General features: G+C 37.2%; 1 protein-coding gene across 2 annotated transcripts in view; it reads left to right on the forward strand.

The window, feature by feature from the left end:
• Positions 1-8,469: 8,469 nt before the first annotated feature.
• The window catches only part of LOC148861670 (bifunctional 3-dehydroquinate dehydratase/shikimate dehydrogenase, chloroplastic-like), a 59,124-nt gene continuing 52,013 nt past the window's right edge, over positions 8,470-15,580 (forward strand). The window contains exon 1 of one of the 2 annotated variants that reach the window (XM_088986745.1): positions 8,470-9,094. In XM_088986745.1, coding sequence (XP_088842871.1) covers positions 8,895-9,094 — 200 coding nt within the window. In that variant the 5' untranslated portion in view covers positions 8,470-8,894. The remainder of the gene's footprint in view (positions 9,095-15,580) is intronic. The other variant, XM_088986746.1, reaches the window with a different exon arrangement.

Genomic DNA, 15,580 nt, shown 5'->3' on the forward strand with positions numbered 1-15,580 from the left:
GCGTAGGTTTACTCGCCCCTTTCGAGTGCCGTACGAGGCCCCAACGATTATCCCCGTGACAGTTGATATCAGGGCAGGAGCTCCTTTGAAGCCATTCAACCTGTGACGTGAGTGACAACATGAAGCACAATAGGAACATCATGGAGGAGATCGAGAATGGACTCTCCACAGCCCATGAGGCCGATGATGCGCCCGTCGATGACATCGGCAAGGACAAGGAACTGAAGCCCAACAAACGTGAGAAATCTTTCAACAAGCATGCAACCGTTGAGTTGCGCATGCTACGTTGCGAAGCCACCGTAGGTGAGATGCGAGACTCGATAGACAAGCTGCATCAAAACATGGAAGCCATGGACAACACACTGGTCGAGATTGAAGGTCGCTTGAATGGAGTCGTGGACGAGGTCCGAGACATAATCAATGGCATGCTCAAGCAAATTCGCAGCACTGCACGCCAACAAGAAGCAAGCTCCTCCAACTTGCAGGTCCAAGACAGTCTTGATAGTTTTCAAGCCCAGCTCAATGAGATGAAGAACGAGTGGGCAACGTGGAGAAGAAGCACCTCCACATCAATGGCCGTCCAGGCCCAACTAGATGAAATGAGAGCGGAGTGGGCCTCAATGAAGTCTACCGCATGTGCCTCCTCCGACACCCAAGCTCAATTAGAGGAGCTCAAAGCAGAATGTGCAATCCTGAAGAGGGCCATCGCTAATCCAGCCAGCACTTCCTTTACACCCACATCAAGATTAGGGAGCCAACCCCCTATTCGGGTACCCGCAATGCACAAGAGCTCGACAACTTCCTATGGAAAATGGAACAGTACCTTGCCGCCGCCAATGTGACTGATGAAATGACTCAGGTACGTACTGCTACTATGTATTTGACTGATGTCGCTATGTTGTGGTGGCGCAGAAGGTTTGTTGATATAGAACATGGTACATGTGTTATCCGTACCTGGGCTGACTTTAAAAGAGAGCTGAAGAGACAGTTCTACCCAGAGAACGTGGAATACCTCGCTTGTCGCAAGATGAAGACTCTCAAGCACGGCGACTTCCTCCATGACTATGTCAAAGAGTTTTCAACCCTCACATTAGAAGTCATTGATATGTCAGACAAGGACTTATTGTTCAACTTCATGGATGGTCTAAAGCCTTGGGCCGAGCTCGAGCTCCAACGATGCAATGTTCAGGACCTTGCCTCCGCCATGGCTGTGGCCGAACAACTTAGTGAACAGAGACTGTCGGATGACGAAGGAAGCAAACCAGCCAACCCGCATACCACACATTTGAGTGGGGGAGATAGACAACCAAGTCCCCCGAAAGAGAAGCCACCCTTCAACCACAAACCAGTCAAGCACCACAAGGGGAAGCAGCCACAAAGAAGTCAAAGATACTACAACAACAAATATCAAGGGAGACCAAGCCGTCCTCCCATTTGTTACATTTGTGGGGAGGAGCACTTCACCAGGAATTGCCCAAAGCAAGCAAAGCTGAATGCCCTCATTGCCAAGTTAAGTGATGAAGAGCAGAGTGATGGAGAACGGAGTACCCAAGCGCCCTCCAACTTTTTAATGCCATGATGAAGAAAGGGGCTACCTCCAAACAACCCTCCTCAATAAAGAGAAGACTGAGGTATGTTGATGTAACCATTGGCGGGAGGCCAACCAGGGCCCTAGTTGACACAGGGGCCACTCACAACTTCATATCCATTGTAGAGGCCAAGAGACTTAACTTGGCCGTTTCCAAAGAGCCTAGCTAGCTCAAAGCAGTTAACACAGGTGCCAAACCTACTGAAGGCATGGCTCGCCGAGTAAGACTACAACTCAGCACTTGGGATGGAGAGATTGACCCCTCCGTCATCCACATAGATGATTTTGATATTGTCTTTGGAATGGACTTCATGATATAGGCAAAAGCGGCACCGGCGCCTCACCTCGACACCTTGATGATCTTGGACGAGCAGTCACCTTGCATGGTCAACATGATCACCACCGCCAGCACCAAGAAGAAGCAAGTCTCTGCCTTGCAACTCCAACACCACTATCAACCATTGATGGCAAAGAGATCTACAATCACTACTAGTGCACCCAAAAGTGATCGTAGCAACTCCAGGAAGAAGTTAGCGCCAGCGTCAGTGCCAATGCCGCCACAACAACAGCAGCGGAAGCCATCTTCGCAGCAGAAGCCGCACACACCCACAACTGGTGGGCCCAATAGAAGACCTAAGGCCGTGTCAAACTTTACCCACATCTACTACCACAACCACCGGGGAGAGCGAGTGCCACCCAAACCATTTAGGGGCCACATTAACATCATCCCTCAACCTAAATCTCGTAGTAGCCCTGTGAGTCACCCTTGGGGACAAATTTATGGGAACCAACACCCTAATAATCCAAAATACCATTTTGACCTAGCCTTGGTCACCAATTTTCCTACCACCATCGGGAACCATCCAAAATCCTACCTCGAAGCAGCTAGGCAGGGACTTAACTTAGGGATTAGCCATAGGTTTTTCCACCATTCGGAACATCCACTAGCCATCTACCCAACCTCCTATCTGGGTCTTAGAAGAAATCATGTTCGTGTAGCAGTCGAAGAACCTTCCTTCACCAACAATTTCAAGCCTCAAGTAGAAACTAGTCTTTGAGGACAAAGACTGAATTGAGTGGGGGAGACTATAACAAGTGTTATCTTCGCCGCGCCATCAAGTGCCAACCAACGTGCCTACAGCCGCCACTCCAATGTCCAAGTGTGTCATGGGTGGGCTATGCATGTACTTTTGTATGGGGGGGATTGCCAATGGCATTATTGTAATACTGTAGTATGATTTCTCACATTTTTTATGTTTCTTATTGTCACTCCCCCAAAAGCTTAACGTACTCTTTGAGGGGAGGTAGGTAGTCGAGTGAGCTTATAAGCGTGTAAAGGTTAAGCACGAGATCCCCTCGACACTGTACTGTGTGCTTGTGCTTGCCACTGATTATTGCAATACAAATAGCCTTTTGCTAATTCATGTTTCATCTTGTTGCTTTTTTGTGTATGTTTGCTTTGTTGCATAGGCTTACTTGCCCCTTTCGAGTGCCGCATGGGGCCTCAATGATTATCCCCGTGACACATTGTCATATCATCTTTACCCCGGTCAAAATGCAGGACAAAGGGTATATGAGAATGATTTAGTTTTGACATCGATAGAGCAACCACCCAATCGGATGCCACTTTTAGTCGAGAGAACACAATATTTCCTTGGAAAAGTAAACAAACTCTTGAAAGCATTTCAAATCACATTTCGCAAAATTTTATGATTTCTGTGCAAGGTTCACAAAAAATGACCAATTAATTGAAGAGGGAAGATTTTGTGGGGATCTAATAATAATGTCAAGAAAAGCCATCGTGTTGGGTGGGCTTATAGTATTATGGGCATATTGGTTTACAGTGAAGTCTGATATTTGAATGCCTCAAACATATATTTTTGTTCATGTAAAGGTCAAATGATCATAACCTATAATCTTAGACAGTCTGCTACTGTATACTTATTACCTATCAAGTAATATATGAAGCTACTTCTTAGGCTATGCACTTGCATGGTCTGCTCGTAAATGATGATTCAGCCCAAGGATAAAATTCTAGGCCCAAAGTACAATTGGAGTAGGTATCAGCATGGAATTGTTGCCAATTTATAAGCAGGCATTGGTGTATAAAGAGAGTGGGGGTATTTGACATTTTGAATTTTTTTAGATATGAAATCTATAATGGGCCTATCCACACTTTTTCATTATTTTTAGACTTGCGTTGGGGTTGGTATTTTTTTGGTTACAGAGAATGCTGTTTTCAGATTGGAACGTTGAGCTTTGAAAAATGGTAATAGACCATTTTAACCCTAAATATGAGAATGCTTGTTTAACTGTTTAACAATTATGAGAGACATAATTGCTAACTTGGCTTTTCACACCATACATTGGTAGAGGTTTGTCCTTATTTTTGGGATTTTAAGAGTGAAAAGGACAAGTGTTATAAGAAGAATCCATGCTTATTATCAAGAATCCATGATTACTTGAGGCCAAAGATTTAAATATCAACACAATAGCACGATGGATTGATAGTGGCACGGGATACAATACAAGACAATATGCATCCGTATTGGTGTGGTATATGCAAAATACTACATTACTTCATAAAAAATGTACCTATGACAATTTTCGAACTCAAGTCATTTAGACGCACCTATCTTTTGCAACACTCTAAACCATCAAATCAAGCTTCATCTTATGATATTAAATAAAGTATAATAAATTTCATTAACTATTTTGTGTCAACATACAATTTAAACAAAAAAAACACATGTTTATATTTAACAATTCTAATTATTTCAAACAATAATATTCAAAAATAATATTTTAATTTACATTAATAAGTAATACCAACATATTTATTATTTATAAAAAATAAAATATTGTTTACAATATATTAAAGAATATAATATTAAATTGAATCTATCAAACCCACTAATCTACATTTATTTCAACAAATGATTTTTTTTTTATTTTGAATTATTTATAAAAATAAAAATATTAACAATGGAATAATTATTTTAGTAATTAAAAATTAATGAACTTGTATAGGATATGTATCTTAGAAATTTTAACAAATTTGATATACTTTAAGTTAATATTATATTTTTTGTGATTTATCAATTGGCATTTTAATTTGCATTTGAGAATTTAATATTTAGTTGATTTTTTTAATGTTAAAAAATTAAAATAGTAAAATAAAAAAAAATTGATATAACAGTTAAAATATAATATGCACATGTGTTTAGTGTCTTGGACTTTTAATTGATGCATTATAAATAAAATTATATGATATCTAAGCATCCCACTGATATATTAATTGTAATATATTTTTTTTATATACACCATTAAAATATATATTTCTATGTATTTATATATTATTTGTGATTATTTTGGTTTTAAATTTAGTGTTTATGTATTTGTGGAATTTGTATGTATTTCCCTAACGTATTCATATGTTTTTATATTTTTTGTCAGTATCCATACATTTCCAAAGCATATCCAAATTCTTTGATACAATACCTAATATTGATACTTTAATCCTTACTTCAAGCTGTTGATGTGATGTTGTACTGTTCAATTAAAAGAGTAACAACCCGGGTATCGGGTGTGATTCATACCAAAAAAATATTGAGTAATATTCTTTCTATATTTCATTAGTTGGGATCGTTTAATTTCCTACTTCAGCATTGTCATATAAATGTTAAGCTTGGATATTTATATGGCTTTGATAAATCATTAGAGCATCTATTTCATATATATATATATATATTCAATATAAAATGCATAAAATACCTTTCCTCATCTTTCTATTTCTCTCTTATTCTAGTAGTATGTGAAGTTGCTTTTTTACTTTATGTGATGTGAACTGAACTGTGACCACATCCCCTTGAATTGGCATGCATTGATAGGCTAAAGTTTCTCCCTTGTTGTATGAAACATTAATTGCTTATTTCGCAGGCTAGTAGGAATCTAATTTCAATCAAATAATCAAATATATATAATCTTGTTTTACTTTTCATCTATAATTTTAACATATTAACAATTATGATTAATCTGTGAGAGGTTTCTCCCATGTTCATAACTTTATACTTGGATTTCAAAAATCCAACCCACTGTAGGTTTTGGGAAGAGTACAGGTTAAGAGGTTTGAGAAGGCGAAGAGATTTTCTATCACTAATTCCCAGCAAAATCACAATTTATTGGTATGGACTACGGATCAGAATTTTTCCATTATTTTTATTCCTTTTTCCTAGCATAGGTTTAAACTTTGAATTATTTTGTCCAACCAGAATCCCCAAAACATTAGTCTCAATTTGAAAAGAGTACAAATACAAATATATACAAAATAATACAAAACATAAGATTTTGCACTCTAGATATTTATATTTGTACTCTTTTCAAACTAAGCCTTAGAGATTTTGGTTTTCTTCTGCAATTTTGTTTTTTATCGCATCGGTTGTTTTCATGCTTTCATGTTTTAACCACTTGTGAAGTTATTAAATGACCCCACTAGAAAGAAATTCGAGACTACCTAACCAATTGCACCACTGTACTCGAAATGGTTTTACATGAATAAAATATAGAAATAAGGAGATATTTCCAATGCATCCTTGCAAGCATGGTTTTTAAAATTGGATCGAGTCGGACAATTGGACAGGAAAACGGAGAATCGGTCAGGTGATCGGTTCCTTTTTTTCTCCAAAATTGGATATTTACAAGAAAAATGTTGATTTAATCAACAAACCGTTGACCTGGGTGATTGAACCATTTGATGGTTTTAACCATATTTTATTTTTTTCTCAGAATGAGTTGACTGTTGGGTTCAAACAATCAGACTGTTTGACCCGAAAACCAGACCAGTGATTCGGCCTCTGAATAGGTTTTAAAAGCGTTGCTTGCAAGTGTGTGTGATTATGGTGTGAGCACGTCTTGTGTTGACTGAATCGGATCTATGCGGAATTTGGTACAAAAGAGACATTTCAAAGCGGGATGTGCTTCTCATTTCTTACATAATTGCAATGTGAGCAGATACGATCTCGCGAAAGATCAAATTTCCCTGTCACCCACGTGATAAAAAAATTATTTATTAAGCCTTTTTACAATTCATTTCCCTTCAAAACTAGAAAATTATATTTTCAAAGGAAATTTTCTAAAATTTACCATTAGTTTTTAACACTTCTCTTAAATTCATCATAATTTTTTAAAATGTCTAAAACTTACCATGTGAGTAAGTTTTTATTTTTCAAAACTTACCTTGAATGGCACCATTAATGCTTCTTAACAGAGATGTCGACATCAGCATAAATAACAATTTTCATGACTAAATTACCCTTGAATGGCAACTTAGAGGGAAAAGGTCTTTTTGAGTTTTTAATTTTCATGTTTTTCTACATTTTTAGTGTTTTGTTATAATTTCTAATATTCTGTTTTTTTTTTTTACATTTTTCTATTTTCTACAATTTATAAATTTTCCTGTATTTTTTTGTTATTTATTTGCAATTTCTGTGTTTTTCTATAATTTTTTATGTTTTTTCTACAATTTTTATTTTCTGATTTTGTTTTTTAATTTTTATAGTTTCTATAATTTGAAAATATTTTTTTATTTTGTTTGCAATTTCTATAATTTTTTATATTTTTTGAAATTTCTGTGTTCTTATGTATTTTATATTTGAAGATTTTTTTTTTAACTTTTTCCTGTTTTTTATGTCTAATTATTAATATATATTTTTCTTTAAAGGTTAAAATGATAATATATTAACACCCATTTGGTTTATTTAACGTCAAGTTGGTGATATAGTAAATTTTAGAGAGAAATACTGAAAACTCATAGAGTTTTAAATAATTTTCTTTTTTTGAAATGTATTTATTGTCAGTCCAGCTCATTCTATACACCGGACACTGACCCGAACTGTACGATCAAAATTATTGAAAATAGTGTGTTGTACAATCAAATAGTGTATTTATTGTTGGATATGATTTGCATCTTGGTCTTGAATGAATACTAACATAATAGTGACTTCATGCATATAATAATTTATAAAAATCCATATAATATATGTTTTAAACTTTTTTTTGGCACAATAAGACAGATTTCATAAACTGCTAATATAAAATGAAGTGGATAAGACCAGATATAAGGCCTAAGAAAGAAGTAGAATGCTTCCCTAAACAATGAACCTCCTTATTGTATCCTCTATTAATATATTTCACTGAGCAGTGAGAGATATTAAAATATAACTCTCTACCATCAATAAAAATGATTTGGATCCTAAAATATATTTCTCTTTTGGGAAAACTCTATACTTTAGGTTGAGCACCAATTTAGTATCCGAACTTTAAAATGTGACAATCTAGTACTTGAACTTTCATTTTGTGACAATCTAATACCTACTGTTAATGGACCATTAGTTATGTATATCACATGACCTCACGTGCGATTTAAGACTTGAAAGTGTCTAAACTACCCTTATAGACTGTCAAAATTAAACCCATGAATCCCAAACTCGAAAGCTTTCAGGATTGCAAGTGTTCTTTTGCATCGAAATCCTCGATGGTCTGGGTTTAGTTTTACGGGATGGTTGATAAAAAAAAATTAAATAACACTTGAAGGATAATTTTGTCTTTTTGCATGCCATTTAATGGCTGCTTAACGCCGGATCGTGACTTTATATCTTATTTATTGTTATTTCAATATTAAATTTAATGCTGTTAATGTATTTAATATATGCCTTTATTATGAATTTATATACGTTATTTGTTGTTATTTCAATCTTAATTTATGTTAATGTATTTCAAGAAAGATTGGATTTGAATTCAAATATAAATGAATCAAATTTGATATTCCGATATTCCGATCCGATTCAATCCGTTTATATCCCTCCTTTCTGCATGAAGGCTGTATGGATTAACTGTCACGCCTACAGGGAGCCCTGCATAAGAGCAGAGCTGCAGAGGCTGTCGAATGTGAACAGCCCAACTGCAGGGCTTGCCACATTGCAGGTAGCCGAGCAGTAGGTCCATAATTACCTCACTCTGCACTTCCGCAGTTGTCAGTTGCTGTCCACTCCCCTCCACCAACTATGCTATAATTTGTTTTTGCTGTTTTGTCTCGGTTTTCTTCTCCTCAGCTTCATCTATAATGGAGTCCAGCAGATTGTTGATACCACCGTTGTTCGAGATCTAGGGTCTGTGTGTTTTCTCCACATTTCTGTATCAGTAATCTCATTGGGGAGTTCTTGTCTTCCACTTACTCCGTTCGTTTAAATAGTTTTGCTGTGTTTTAGTTCTGGCTTCTTGGCATATTCTTTTAAGTGACTCTTGAAAAATGGCGGGGAATTCCACGTTCATCTGTGCACCTATAATGGGCCAATCCGTTGATCAGATGTTGATCAATATGGGTAAGGCGAAGGCAGCTGGTGCAGACCTCGTTGAGCTCAGGTTGGACTATATAAAGAACTTCAATCCTTACCAAGATCTCGAAGTCATGATTAAACAGTGTCCTTTGCCCACGCTTTGCACATACAGGTATACTAAGTCTATGCCATCGTATTAAGTTCAGTTTCCATTTCTTCATTTTCCAGTTCAAATGGTTATTAGCTCTACTTTTTTTTTTTTCCCTTTTAACATCAGAAGATTCAAATTCCAGGCTCTCGGTTTTTGTATTTGGAGATTGGAATAGAGTAATGGGGAATGGTAAGAGGCGCCATTATGCATTTATCGTGCTCTGAGGAAATTCATAGCATAAAGAAAAAGAAAAAACATCCAAAAACCATGACTCCCATTACAGAACAGGTGCCTGCAAAATTTACTGAGTGATTACTCAGTGTGTTCACTGATTGTGGCATTGTGCCTACCTGATCCGGACTCTCCGGAGATATGCATGAGAAAAGCCATTCAATATGGTGATATCTACTAAGATTTCAATCAAAATTATCTTGTTCACCGTGTTGGCCTTTGTACCAACCAGTGCCATAGCTTGAGAGTAATTCTGAGCAATGTTGCAAAAGCACTTGGACAGAGGAAGTTATTTGTTAGGGGGCTCTAAACCATCTGATATGGATGTTGCAGAGTTGAAAATCATGAGCATTCCTGGGTTAAATATGGGCACCTCATATGGTTTGGTGCTGTTGCAGTTACACTGTATTATTTTGCCTTCTATGAGATCTCTCCTTTTTACTCATCATTGTTTGTATTCTGATTCATGAAGAAAAGAAAAGAAGAAGAAGAAGGAGGAAAAAGGAGAGATTTAGAATAGGGCGGCAGTTTCTTAGCCAGACCTTCAAACTAATATTTAGGACAACATTAAAAAACATGAGATTACAACTTTACCCCCCCCCCCTCCCCACCATTAATAAGAGGTAGTGTAACTTAAAATAAACAAGCCCAGGCCCATTAACACTTAATAACAGAAGTATGGCCCAACAATAAATAGAAAGACACAACATAAATGGGCCGAGGCCCACCATTTAAGTCCCACAAAACTCCCGCTTGAGCTGAGCATAGATGTCCATCATGCCCAACTTGCATACCAAGTCTCCAAATCTAGATTTAGCAAGTCCCTTACTGAAGACATCAACAACCTATCTTGCAAATGGCATGTAAGGAATAAATAACTCTCCAGACACAATCCTTTCTCTCGCAAAGTGTCTATAATGTCAACGTGTTCGGTCCTATTATTTATGAACAGAATTATTAGCAATATGATACATATCGGGTTGTATCGGCTGATACGTATCGTATTGGGGCCTTCCTGATACACCCCTACAAGGGGTGTTTCGGGTCAGGCAGTGGTTTTGGGGATAGACGGGCCTTAAACCGACCCCACTGAACTAGATTCGAAAGAAATAAAAAAAAAATAGAGAAATAGGCACCGATATAGGCCGATACGCCTGTATCGATATTTTGAACCTTGACCTTAGTATTCTCTCCATTGCCTTCATGTGTGCAACTTAGAGAGTATGCATAAATTGACTAACAACATGGACAACATAAGAAATATCGAGTCTAGTGAGGGATAGATAGAGAAGTTTACCCACAAGCCGTTGATATCTTTCCTTGTTTGGGTAACGGTCCTCATTCTTTTCTTGTAATCATGGTTTTTTTCTATAGGAGTCTCAATAGGCCTGCTATTTAATTTTCTTGTCTCCTTTAGGAGGCCCAAGGCATACTTCCTTTGATAAATATAAATTCCTTCCTTAGACCTGGCCACCTCTATTCCCAAGAAGTACCTTAGAGGTCCCAAGTCCTTTATTTCAAACTCAGAGGCCAAAAACTTCTTAAGTCGTTTGATCTCTCCTGAATCATTTCTTGTCACCACCATGTCATCCACATAAACAATCAATGTCGATAGTTTCTCTCATATTTTTCTATAGAATAGTGTGTGATCAACACCGCTTTGATAATACCCTACAATCTTCATTGCCTTGCACAATCTTTCAAACCAGGCCCTAGGTGATTGCCATTCAGGGCTCTCCTCAACCTGCATACTTTTCCATTGATGTTATGCCCTGGTAGAGGATCCATATAAACCTCCTCTTGAAAATCTCCATTCAAAAAGGCATTCTTGACATCTAATTGGTGCAATTCCCAACTGTAGTTAGCTGCTAGAGACAGTAACACCCATACATGGTTGTTAAGGCATTGCCTAGGCAACTAGGCACCCTTGGTTGGGTGCCTCGCCCAAACGCCTTGACTTTTAGCAACTAGGTGCCTGTCTAAGTGACTAAGTGCCTGCCTAGGTGACAAAAACAATTAGGCAGTTGCTTTTTATAATATCATTTATATTTTTGTATCTTATTAACATATGTGTTAAAAGATTTTATTATGTTCTATATATATCAATTATATTTTGTTTTAAAGTTTACTATTGAAATTTAAAAGATCAAAGGGTTTTGAAAAGAAAGAAAGAGGAAAGACAAAATAGAATTATAAAGAGGTTCTTTTTTTCTATTCTCTCTCTCTAATTAAATAAAACAGAAACTCCATCCTTGTTTTTTCTATTTTGCTTTCCATCTTGAATATTTATCATATAAAGTTAATAACCTTCTTTAGCTGCTAATTTATATGAAATTGCTCTATTAAGTACTTATTATAGTAGTATTATTTTTTAAAATAATGAAATTAATATATGTAAAAGATTTTTATCTTTTATATGTGACGATTTGCCACATTTTTAGAGGAAATTTAATGTTTTTACTAAAGAGAATTGCTATTTTTTCTATTAATATACATGCTGAATGGTATATAAAACTAGGGAAATATCCAAAGTTAGTTTTTTGTACTATAAAGTTTTTACCGCCTAGGCAACTAGGCGCCCTAGTGTCACCCAGAATTGCCTAGAAGCCCTGAAAACTATGCACCCATATGGTGTTCAGCTTGGCAACTGGAGCAAAGGTCTCTGTATAGTTAATGTGCTCCTCCCATGTGAACCCTTTTGCCACTAACCTTGCTTCATATCTTTCCAATGATCCATCGGCCTTATGTTTCATAGTGTACACCCATTTACACCCAACAATGCTCTTTCCTACTAGTAGGTCCACCACTTCCCAAGTACCAACCTATAATAATGCTCTCATTTTTTCATCCATTGCTTCCCTCCATTTAGGGTTAGGAATTGCCTCAGAGTACGTAGGAGTGGAAATAGAAGACAAGGTAGAAACAAAGAAATAGTATGTTGGGGACAAATAGGAATAAGAAACAAACCTATTTATAGGGTGAATAGTATAAAACCAAGTGGGTTTCTACAAAGCAATGGGAAGATCCAAATCAGAGTTAGAAGTAATAAGGATATTACCTTGGCTAGCTTCAAAGGCATCTAACTTGTTGTAGTCATCAACTGATGGGCCTCTCTTCCTTTTCCTCCAATACACACTCATCTCCCTCCCAACAATCTTGCCATCTTCTATAGTAGGAACCACTTCATCATTTTGAGTAATGGGAGTAGGAGCAGTCTCATCATATTGGGCTTGTGGGTTAGGAGAAGGACCATGACTATCAGAACACTAAGGAGCAAGAGGAGAGGATGGAAGCAAAGGAGAGAAAAATGGACTTCAAAGGACTTCTCTTCCACTCCACAATTCTCTGATTTCTTTGTTCAAAGAAAGACAATGACTCACAAAAGGTAACATCCTATTATTTTTGATAAATGTCACAAAAGGTAACATCCTTGGTGACAAATCTTGTATCCTTTTTGTGTGGGTGAATAACCCCCCCCCCCCCCCCCCCCGCGGAATTGCCCTTGGGTCCAACTTGTTTCTTTTTGGATTCTTAACGTGAATGAAGCAGACACAACCAAATACTTTTGGTGGTAAAGAAAATACATGATCATTAGGACAAAGAACAAAGGAAGGGTTTTTCAACCCAAGTATCCTGGATGGCATCCTATTTACCAAATATGATGCAAACAGCACTACATGAGACCGATCCTTGTGTTGAAACAATAAAGCACAGACTGTCTCCAATAAGATATCTACTTTTCCTCTCTGCTACCTCATCTTGTTGTGGGGTGTAACTACCAAAAGGATTGGTGTAAAGTCTCTTTATCTTCAAAGAATGTTTTCAAGGTGTCCTTAAAGTATTCAATTGCATTATCTAACCTGAATTGTTTAACTTTCTTTCAAACAGGGTTTCAACCACCTTAAAAAATATCATAGTGATTCTAGGAACTTCCTCACGTTCTTTCATAAGATAAACCCATGTACACCTTGAGAAGTGATCAATGAAACTGATAAAATAACAATAGCCATCCTTAGAAATAATGGGTGAAGGACGTCACACATCAGAGTGAACTAAGTCAAAAAAGATAATGACATTACTAATAAAACTTGGATAGTCTGCCTTACAGTGTTTTGCCAACTGGCACACATCACAAAATAGACTTTCAACAAACACATTTTCAAATAATTCTGGTAACAAAACTTTCAACAATGAAAAAGACATATGACCTAATCTAGCATGCCAAGTGTAAAGGACTGTGATTGGCTCCTTGTTACTACTGCCACTAGTGGAGGCCTTCAAAGTAAAGCATATACCATCATCAAGGTAGTAGAGACCACCAGCTTCACGACCACTCCCAATTGTTTGTCTCGTCAGCTAGTCCTACAAAACACAATGAGTGGGAAAAAGGTTACAACACAATCTAGGGTTTTGGTAATTTTTTTAGAAAGATTCTCTTTCCTAGTTGAATGTCTCCCTTTCTAGAAATAGTGGAAAGAGAGCCATTTGTAATCTTTACCTTATCATGCCCAGATGAGAATGGTAAGAAATGAATAAAGAAGATGAATTTGTCATTTGCTTGAAGTCTCCTGAGTCAATAACCTAAGAGTTCGATGAAGATGACTGAATAGCACTAAGGATAAATGTTATACTTGCCTTTGCAAATGGGGAGGAAGCAGTGGATGATTGTTTCAATCGAGCCATAGCCCGGTTGAGGAATTAGTAGTCTGTCCCACGTTGGAAGAGCTGGTTCTGTTTCCCTTGGAACCTCCATCTATAACATTTGGGTTCGCAACATAACCTGAACTGTAGTTAGGACCCTTGTTTGGCTCCTTGTCCTTCCTCAAGGCTATTGGTTTCAAGTGTGGATGGAGAACCCAGCAAGTATCCTTAGTGAGCCTCTCTCCCCCACAATGAGAACACTTCAGGTTCTTCTTATCAGTCCCTTTTTCACCCTTATAGTCACTGGAAATAAGTGTAGATTGCTCACTAATTTAAAATGGAACACTAATTCCCATTTCTTTCCTCCTGATCTCCTCATTCCTTACCAGGTAAAACCAGCTAAAATTTGCTTGCTGATTTAGAAGTTCATCCAAAAATGGAACACTAATTTGCTTGCTGCTATGTGGATTTAGAAGTTCGTCTCTCCCTAAAATTAGAGTTCTAATGCTTTCATATGAGTGGTCTAAACCAGCTACGAACTTGAATATTCTTCCTTCTTCAATTTGCTTGCCATGCCTTTCTTTGTCATTAGTGTTGTCCCGCTCAAGAACTAAATGGTGATCAAGTTCTTCCCATATGCCTTCTAGTGTAGCAAAATAGGTTGCAACAGTCATATCTCCTTGAGTCAAACCAAAGATGTCTTAATTCAGCCTATAAACCATTGCTATATTTTTCTTTTGACCGTAAGTGTTATACAACTTCTCCCAAATCTTGTGGGCTGTTGTATAATGCTGAATAGTCCTCACAATTTTTATTTATAAAAAAAAAAAAACAGTCTTCACAATTTTGGGAGTCATAGAAGTCATCAACCATGACATCACAATTGCATTTTCCCTACACCAAATCCTATAACTTGGTTCATCTTCCTTGGACTCCTTAATCTTCCCATCAATGTAGCCTTGTAGTCCATGGCTCACTAATTCACTATGGACCATCTTGCTGAAATGGCCCATTCCCTATAGTTATATTCATCTAGCTTCACATTAGTAATCTGTACATTAGGGTTTGCAAGGTGAATAACACTGTCAACAGTCCTATAACCTCTGGAGGAGACCTCACTCGTGCTAGAAGACATTATGAACTCACATAAATCTGATATTTAGCAAGTAGAATAGGTCGAACAGCACTTCCCTTTACACAAACTTCGCAAACAAGTTTGGATAGACTGTATACTAATATCCTGGACTGATACTACCGGCAGTCTAGCGGCTAGACCTGTTGAATAGGTCTTTCTAGTGGTCCATACGACTACTCCACAGTTTCCTGCCCTACCTGGACATATCAGCAACCATTCTGGATCTCCTTGGAATTTCCGAGGACAATACCCTAAAAAAAAACTTCAATTAATCACGAGCAGCAGTAGAACTCCTTGTTACTCCAACAATAAAAAAGAGAACTTGAGAAGAAAGGTGAAGTGAAGAAGATAGGGGAGCAGAATGAGATTGGCTTAATACTCTGATACCATGTTTGTGTTCTGATTCATGAAGAAATGAAAAGAAGAAGAGAGATTTAGAATAGGGCAGCAGTTTCTTAACCAGCCCTTCAAACTAGAATTTATATTTGGGCAGCATTAAA

The sequence above is a fragment of the Nelumbo lutea genome, chromosome 4, assembly GCF_056320005.1.
Source record: "Nelumbo lutea isolate HS-2025 chromosome 4, American lotus-T2T, whole genome shotgun sequence".
Lineage (NCBI taxonomy): Eukaryota > Viridiplantae > Streptophyta > Magnoliopsida > Proteales > Nelumbonaceae > Nelumbo > Nelumbo lutea.